Source organism: Protopterus annectens, chromosome 4.part1, assembly GCF_019279795.1.
Source record: "Protopterus annectens isolate FY-2018-M chromosome 4.part1, PAN1.0, whole genome shotgun sequence".
NCBI classification, from domain to species: domain Eukaryota; kingdom Metazoa; phylum Chordata; order Ceratodontiformes; family Protopteridae; genus Protopterus; species Protopterus annectens.
In genome coordinates this window covers 746242935-746252916 of record NC_056734.1, presented here as the reverse complement: position 1 = coordinate 746252916, position 9982 = coordinate 746242935, and the positions used below count along the sequence as shown (strand labels likewise).

At 39.7% G+C, this 9982-nt stretch overlaps 1 protein-coding gene across 1 annotated transcript in view; it reads left to right on the top strand.

Annotated features, from left to right (window-relative positions):
- Positions 1-320: 320 nt before the first annotated feature.
- Positions 321-9982, top strand: part of LOC122801287 (vomeronasal type-2 receptor 26-like) — a 144373-nt gene continuing 134711 nt past the window's right edge. Inside the window, exon 1 of the mRNA XM_044070835.1 lies at positions 321-485. Coding sequence (XP_043926770.1) covers positions 321-485 — 165 coding nt within the window. The remainder of the gene's footprint in view (positions 486-9982) is intronic.

Below are 9982 nucleotides of genomic sequence, written 5' to 3'. Positions count from 1 at the left end.
TGGGTAACAACATTGTGTCCATTCGATCAGGTCTCATACCACCCATACATACATGCATACTTATATGTACACACAATGAATATAGGACTGGATTTTGAAAAAAAAAGTTACCTGTTTCACTGCTCTAAAGTGTTTAGCAACTAATCATTAATAAGTTATAAACACTAAATTTTGGGTTAGAGAAACTTAATACTGAATGGTATAAATATTTCTTCTGCTCCTGTCATACAGTTTCTTAATAATTACTTATTTTATAGCTCCTCCATTATGTACGGAACGTAAAGTTTAAAACCAGAACTGGAGATGAAGTGTTTTTTGATATGAATGGTGACTCCCCAGCTGTATTTGATATTTTAAATCAGCAAATTTCTCAAGATGGTACTTTTACATGTATTAAAGTTGGAAGCTTTGATTCAAGTTTGTCTGCTGGAAAAGAAATTGTTATAAATGCAAATGCGATCAAATGGAATTCAGCTTTCTCTGGAGTAAGTACAGGAAGTGTGCACACACTTCAAGTTTCCCTCCTTTAATGTTTGCTAAGTAAGACACATACTGAAAAAATATATAACTTCAATGGGGTGTGTGTGTGTGTGTGTGTGTGTGTGTGTGTGTGTGTGTGTGTGTGTGTGTGTGTGTGTGTGTAAGTTTTCATTAAACATGTATTCTGATAAACAGAATGGTATAAAAATTTTTGTAATTTCTCTTCAGGCATAAAAATGCAGCTGGGAAGTACTGACAATAACCTGATACATTCCTATATAGTTATGCCACAGTTTTTAGGCATACTAGAGTTGGCTGTTTCTACCTGCTGCATTTTATTCACATCTGTTTAATCCATCTGTCCCCCCACAGCTCTCAGGTTGAGTTACGTCTCCTCTAATGGATGAGGGCTGGTGGAAAGGGCTTTTATTTCTATCAAATCTGTTTAGTAAAGACACACTCATAATAAAGCAAGAACTGTACCTTTTAAGCATTGTGAAATCCAATTTAGAACCACCTCCACTCTTTCTCCTTTGGGCAGGGAGATGTTTTCTTGCTCAGTGACTGACCACTACACAACTAGACTTCACTATGTATAATGTTCAATGCCTGCAATGTTGAATGTCATCGCCAGTTTCTTTCACCAGCCCCTGCTGGGCAAGTCTTGTTTCTGGGAGTTCACCTAGATTCCATTACAGTTTAAGGCATGTGGTCCACAAGATGTAGGAATGATCATTGAATTGTCTTCCTAGCTTATTCTAAACTATAGGAATTCAGCACAGAATTTCCCAGGTAAGAGAAAGAATCCAAGGGATCATTCTGTTGATCCCCAAAAGTCCCTGATGTACTGCTGAAACTGTCTCATGAAATTTAACATAAATGAGAGAACATTCATTTATGCTTTGTTGACATTTCACATTGAAAATGTCTATAACCACACTCAGTTTGAGTGCAAAACACCAATTCAGCACAATGGAAGGGGTGTTAACACAAACTGAAGCTCTAAGAATTGTCCAAACAAATGATTACAGCATTGCTTTGCCAAACTCTTTTTTTTAAGCTGTAGTGATATTTGACATAGAAAACATCCATAACCACACCCAGTTTGATTGCAAGCAGCCACTTTGGTACACTGGAAGCAGTGTTAACACATACTGAAGTCTGAAAAACCTTTCAAGGAAAATCATTACTGTCTTGCCTTCCCCAAGCATCCATTTAAGCTGTATTGACATCTGATCTAGAAAATGTCAATTACCACATACAGTTTGAGAACAATCCACTAGTTTGGTTCAACAGAAGTAGCATTTAAATATATTGAAGCTCTAAAACTGTCCAAAGAAAATCATTACAGTATATGTACTTTTGCAATGTTCTTTTTCTAGTGGGAGAATGACATAATGGTTAAGGTGTTTACCTTAAAGACCCAAAGTGCAGGGTTTGATTCTCACATGGGGTAACTGGCTAGGCTTCAAAAGGGCAATTAGCCTAGTACTAATCTATGAACCTATTCATAGACTCCAAAGTTATCATTCAGGTAGAACCAGTTACCTGGGTTGAAACAATCACCCTCAGGTATCCATTAAGCAGGATATATACCACAGTGTCTATTTTAGCACAACTGTAACTTGACACTGACCTTTGCATGCTTACCCAGCCAGAATAGCTATAGTCTACACTGTCAGCTTGCTGGCTCCATAGATTGTTTTTAGAAGCTCTAAGTTCCGCTTTGATCAGGCTCACTATGGTCCACTACTCTGCCACATATCCTTCCTGTCCTCACTATATCTACAGTTATACTAAGATTTAACATTATATTTTTTTCTAATGGTCTGACAGTCCAACAATCTAGAATGTTCCCAGAAAAATGGAAAAACAATGATATTGACAATTAACCCTGAAAGGAAATTACCACCACTAAGAAATGGGGTCTATATGATGAAATCAAACTTCCAAAATGTTGAACACCATAAGTTTGAATTTGGAAGATCGAATTCATATAACATCGACACTTCAAAACAGCAAATTTGCTGTTCCGAAAAACACACACATAACACAATCACACCAAACACCTTCAAAACCTACACTAAACCTAACATACACCACTATCTATGCACTGTCCTTAACCTAGCCCTAACCTTAAAGTCCGTCACTACCACACACTTACCTGACCTGTGCCCTAACCCTAAAGTCCGTCACTACCGCACACTTACCTGACCCGCGCCCTAACCCTAAAGTCCATCACTACCACACACTTACCTGACCCATACCCTAACCCTAAAGTCCGTCACTATCGCACACTTACCTGACCCGTGCCCTAACCCTAAAGCCCATTACTACTCGTTTGTACACTTACCTTGACCCTGTCCAAAAATGCTGAAGCCGCAGAAAGGGCCAACTGAATTATTTCCCTGGGAAAGAATTCGGGTTTCAGCGGCTTCGACATTCTCAACTTTCAAACTACCAAGTTTGGCCTTCCAATATTCGGCATTCACAACATTCAATTTTGTGATATAGACCCAAGAATTGGGATAGCTGATCCTGAGACTAAACTACTATCAAGCAGCCATGCAAGTAAGAAACAATGTGGATTCTATTTACTCTAAGTACTGCAATTGGTGGGGATAGCCCCTTCATAAATACCTGATGAGCACCTGCTAGACCACAAGAGACTGCTGTAAACTGTAATTTATGATTCTCTATTTGAGACCACAGAAACCTCCCAAGAGAAACTGCACACTGGCATATGTTACTGTCTGTCCATCAGATCCTGAATCTTAACCCATGCCCTTTGAGGAAGAAGGAGGAAAGCAAAATGATCAGTTACTGATCTGAATTTATTTTTTTATATTATTTTTGAATATACTAAACAGCTGAACTTATAGTGGCTAAACTGTTGAAAGGCTGAATGCGATATTGAGCTATGTTAGGGCCATCACGCAGTAGTCAGGAACATTAAAGATGTGGATGATACTAATGCTACAGCTACTAATATTAACAACAATAATTGCAAATAGTAATAAAATAACAGTAATACAGGTGACATGAATGGGTTTTAAAACACTAGAACATTTTGGGAAGCTACAATATAGATAACATGAATCAAGTTCAAAATTCAGTAAGACTGAGAAATATTACCTAAAGTTGTAAATAATATTCATTGTCAAGTCCAAAGTAACATAAATTGACAATACCCCAGATTCAACAAACTCTTTGCAAGAATAAGATTATTCTTGCATGGAGTAATTCATGTCCATTTAGAAGAACAGCGGGCCTGGAATATTCATGAAGGTGCACTGCTGTACTTGCTATATGGATGCAAGCCCATGAACGAGTAGAGGGGTCATGTCCAAGTAGTGCATAGACACTAAACGCACCCTCTACTCTTGGAAAGTGAGTACTGCACTTTCTAAGCTGAACTAGCATAATATTAGAGCTTTACTTTAATATTATGATAGTATTTCAGTGTCCACAGACAGTGAAAAAATGATCATTTCAGTGTCCACGGACACTGAAATAAAATTGGTAAAAGGAAAGCTATACAGGGGATGTGTGGCAGATTCTGTGACACACCCCCTGCTTTGCTAAAGTGCCGTATGACACTTCTGCAACCTGCTAAAGCAGGAAATGTGTGCAAATGCAAACATGATGGGGGATAAATCCCCCAAAAGTGACAAAACACACATATAGCCCTCACAAACATAGAAAGTTGATAGAAAACAGGTCATGCATTAGCATGAATTACAGAAGGGTCAAGGTCTGAAATCAAATGTATGCCAATATTTCCATCCAGTAGTGCATGTTAACAAAGGCACAAATGATGGGGGAATAAATAATACATTAGGGACACACCTGAAAAATTGCCTTCACACATTTAGAAAGTTGCTAGATAACAGGATATGTATTAGCAGGAGCCCCTGAAGATAGAAGCCTGAAAGCCAAATGAATTCCATTATTTCATGACTGCAGTCCTCAATGAGTTGTCAGAACACCACAAAACTCACTCATATAACATAATAATATAAAAATAATATATTTTTTTTTTGTTCAAGCCTAAGGAATGTTTAAGTATAGCTAAGCAGGTGTTCTCATTATGGCTGTCCTCTCAGCATAGCTTAAACATCCCCTATGAGATACATGCAAATATAGGTAACATTTCCAAGCTGCAATAGTGTAGTGGTAAGAGTCCTGGCTTTATATACATGTGGTCATGGTTTGAATACTGAGACAAAAAGCTTATTTTTCTATGGGAAAATAGTGTTAAAATTATATTTGTAAACTTAAAGTATGTAGCAACTGTTTTTTGTCAACCAGAGTAGTGTAGCAGGTCCAAAAGTGAGATGTCAGTCTAGAAAAGATGTGAAACCTCCATATAAACACAAGTGTCCCATACAGTATAGTCACACAAGAACATAATTTAGAGAAAGCGCATAGAGGGATGTTATGGAAGGCAAACATAAAATTATAATATGTCAGCAATGAGGAATCAATCCCACAATCCTGATACTTTATAAAATGAAATGTGAGCAATGCTAAGTAGTGCTCAGCTATGCTAATAAGGTGTAAACATTGCTTAAATATAAATGCTAAGCAATAAGTAGCCCAGCTAAGTGGATTTGTACATTGGTAAGCAGTGCTCAACATCTATCTCTTTAAGCACTGCCAACCTTAGCTAAGCGGGTTTGCCCATTGCTTAGTTTAGCTCAGCATATTCAAAATCATCGAATCATGACAAAGTGTGGAAATTCAGCCCTATTTAAACTTCACAGGCAGGAATACAGCCATAATCAGTTGTAGCTGATCACTGCAGGCACTATGGCTGGTGTTGGTGAGGGTACATGCTTTCAGATGCAGTGTTGGGGCATTCAGGAGTCCAGGGTCATGGTTGGACTCCTTGTGAAAGACCATGAAGAAAGACTGCTGCAGGACCAGTACCAGGGCTCACAATACAAAGCTGAGACCTGGGACCATCTCGCACATGATCTCACCAGTGCTACTGGCATCCCTTGAACTGGTGAAACAGATCTAGCAGCATTATGCTGACCTCAAGCATAGGAAGAGGGAGCTCTTGGACCAGTGGACCAAGATGCATGGGCACAGAATGTCCCAGAAGAGTGTAAGTATCAGTGTCACTTATTGTTCCCTAAATTCCAGCCTGAGTAAATGTTTCTTTATCACCTGTACAACCACAGATGAGAGGGCTGCAAACTAAAACTTGAACACCATATCACATCTGGGAAGGCAGATTCCAGTGGATCTGCCTGTCCCGCCTCATCTGGCCATGGCACCAGGCCCCAGCACCTCTGTCACCCAACCCGGGCCTTCATCTTCCATTGGTCCTGCACCACCTTCTGGAGGAACCACCTCAGGGGATGGGCATCGTCCTCCTGGGAGTGGGCACTGAGAGGAGACCATCACCTGTAAGTCAGGTACGGGGATTGGTGCACAGCATCCTCAGATCAGAGTTTGGTGATCAGCTGCACCAGCTTGAGGGCCACCTGGTGCAACTTGAGGGTCAGTCTGCCCTCCTGTACAACCCACAACACAGCCACCTTCGGGGCCATGAAGGTTCAGTGGTGACTGCTCATGGGTGGGGACCTCAGACGCACTGTATCCATTTGGGGGCTCATGTGAATCTGATTCCCAACCATCCTCCCCATCCAAGGTGTTTACCCCCCACATGTGTCATATACCACCCCTGTCTGCTGTCTTGTCTGTCTTCCTACCCAACTTACCTCCCCAACTGTACCTACTATCCTTCCCCAACATCCCACTCTCAGCTTTTAAAAAAAAGGGCAATCTTTTCCCACAAAAAATTATGCCTCATACATAGCTGTCCATTTTATACACATGTCCACTGCACTGGACACATGTAATCTGGTCCAATTGGCAATGCAACACATTATTGTAGTCATCACCCCTCTCTTAGGGTTTTGAGTCTCCAAATTCACTTCCACATTCTGTAGACATTCACAGCTGTTGCTGTAGAAGAAATGGACAGCTATGGACCTTTCCCAGACCCATCTTGCACATCCCTAGCTACCTTTCATAATGTACTTCCCTTCTTTTTTCAGCACTTTCCTATTAACCCTTTTTCTTTCTTTCAACAAAATTAGCGCATAGGTAAGCAGGAGTAAGCTCCGCTAAGTGAAGCTGAAATAAATTAACCGTGTTTTAGCATCTCACAAACCCAAGCAAACCTGCTTAAAAGTGCCTTAATCACTGTGTATCCAACAGCCCTTGTTCTGCCCAGCTACAAAGCAAGTAGCACTGCTAAGTCTCAAACCCAGGATGCGGTGCTATACTCTCACAGCAATATACTACTACACCAATTGAATTGTGAGCATTGCTGTTGCTTTTTCCAACTTATCACGCAGTCTGGTCATTTAACATTAATGAAAAAAACAGCAGTCTCAAGTCTAAAGCCCAGAACCCTATACACTAGAGTCAGAACAATGTACCACTACACCATTGCTGAGTTACAAATGGCATTGCTACTTTTTCAAACTTACCATGCAATAGTGGCATACAACAATAGTGAGAAAGCTCTGTGGAATCATTCATGTGTTGTCTAAACATACACACACGTATATATATATATATATATATATATATATATATATATATATATATATATAAATGTCGATACATAATATACATATATACACATTATTTCACAAAAAAACTTCTATCAACACCTTCAGCAAAACACCATTACAGACCTCAAAAATTTTGGGCAGGCATAAACAAACTGCTCCACCCTGGCCAAACCTCCACCCTCAACCCCTCAACTTGCAACCTTGAAACTCCAGAGGAAACTGCTAACATCATTAACAATTTTTTTTACCAAAACCATCCAATCATTAGCTAGCCAACTACCCCCCACCAGCTTCTTTCAAAACTCCTCCACAACCACTACCCCACTCCCTTTTGCCTTCAAACCTGTATCTACATCAACCATCTGATCTCTAATTAACAAACTAAAGCTGACTACCCTGGCAGCTGATCTCCTCCCACTAGAATATTTACAAAAAGGGGCAGATGCCATTGCATACCCTGTCTCGATCATAATAAACCGTACCTTGACTGAAGCCACTATCCTCTCTCTATGGAAGGTTTCCCATGTCATTCCCCTTCATAAAGGAGGGAATTCTTTAGATCTTTCAAATTTTGACCAATAACCATACTATCACCACTGGCCAAAATTATGGAAAAGTGCGTACACAACCGATTAGTGCACTTTTCACCCAAAATAAACCACTGGCCAGCTCTCAGCATGGTTTTAGGCCACACCACAGCACCACATCAGCCCTCCTATCCTCTCTAACTCTATCAACATCAACTGAAACAATAATAAACTTACCTCAGCTCTTTTTCTAGATCTCTCTAAGGAATTTGATATGGTCAATCACCAACTGCTTTTTCGTACCCTGAAGGAACTGTCATTGAATAGTAGCTCTATTAAATGGTTCCAATCTTAGCTGTCTGATAGACAACAAGCAGTTTTATGGCAAAATACCCTATCCACATGTCTACCCACTACTCTAGGAGTCCCCCAAGGCTCCATACTAGGACCACTTGATCTACCCACCATCATCCCTAGGCCACCTGCATCCAATACGCAGATGACTCTACTTTAATATGTACCGCCTTCTCATCTATTGAGCTTATGACCCTAACCCAGAATACTTTCAATGATGTAGACAAATGGTTTGCATACCATCAGCTTCTATTAACCCCCAGATAAACTGCTCATCTTTTCCCCCACCTGCAAATCCTCCTCACCATTCTTTACTATAAGTTCCAACAATGGTACAATCATATCCCCAGATACTCACACAAAACTCCTGGGCATCACAATCGATAACGCCCTAAAATATGATCTCCATGTCAATCTAACCATCAAATCTGTCAACAAAATCTGGGCTGCCTTACAGGATCAAACCCTTCCTCACCACTTTTGCAAGAACCATTATTGCTCGGTCCCACCTACTATCTACCCTCATCTATGCCTCCCCTCTCTTCACTAAACTGAACCAAGTCACCCACTTGCTAGCTGTTACAACCATATTGCTAGATTTGCTACAGATGCTACCTCTAGGACCCACCATTGTATCAACCTTACTCAACTAGGATAGCTGGAGTGGCCCAGTCTTCTCCGATACAACTAACTTATAATAACCCACAAAATAGTATATCAACCCGAAAAAACACCAGCACTAAATAAGATCATCAGACAATACAGCAAGCTGAGGTCACACTGCTCTGCTGGCAAACTGCTGGTACAAAGAACTAAGAGCATAAATGTGGCTGGGGACTCTCTATTCGCCAACTCAGTAGGCAAAACTTGGAATATGCTATCTGCTGAACTTACTCACCAATCCTCCTTAACCCAGTTCAAAAAAAGCCTCAAACTACACTTCCAACAGCATTGGCAGTGTCCCTGCTTAAACCTTGACTAATCACCACCCGCTGTTCCTGCAAACTCTCACTAAGCATTTCAGTCATAAACTCTAATAAGTGTATGAATTCTTGAAAGGACATAGCCCATTAACTGCAGGTATTATTGTCTGAAATTGAAGCTGCATGATTTTGATGTTGTCTACTATGTTTTATCTATGTTTGTAACCCTACTGAAAACTGCATATTATACTTATCTGTAAATATTTCTATTGTTCCTAATGCATTTGTACTCTGCTTTCTGGAGCTTTCCCCCCGGGCCTCTGCTAAAAATGGACATATATCCAGTCGGACTTTCCTGGTAAACAAATGTAAAATAAATAAATAAAAATAAATATATAACTATATGAATATATATATATATATATATATATATATATATATATATATATACACACACACACACACACACACGCACACACACACGCACACACACACACACACACATATATATATATATAGATATATATATTTATTTATTATTTTGCATTTGCTGACCGGGATAGTCCGACTGGATACTTGTCCATTTTCAGTGGAGGCCCAGGGGGGGGAAAGCTCCATACATAAATACAGAAACACTGTTACATTAAACAAGTTAAAGCACTGTTACAGATACAATACACATGATAAAAGTCATTCATTCTGTCATATATAAATTTGATTTGTTATAGAGTAGCAATTAGGAAGCAATGTAGGGTGGCCAAAAGACCTCTTTAGCATATGTTTATATTGCCAGAGTTAGTCAGAATTAGAGCAAGGACATAGCCATTGCCTTTTAAAGTACGTTTTAGATTTATTTTTTTTTAATTGGTTTAAAACAGGTTCTGAGTAAGCTCAGCAGGAATTGAGTTCCATATTTTGCCAACAGAGTTGGCATATAGAAAGTCTCCAGATGAGTTGTTGCTTTTGAGGGTTTGGACTAGTAATTTGTTAGATGAGCGAAGTGTCTTGAGGTTGCTGTAAGGGGTGTTCATTTTTGTAAGTACAGGTGTGTTTTCAGTTTGGTAATTTTATGTGCTACTATTAGCTGATTGTACTGAAGTTG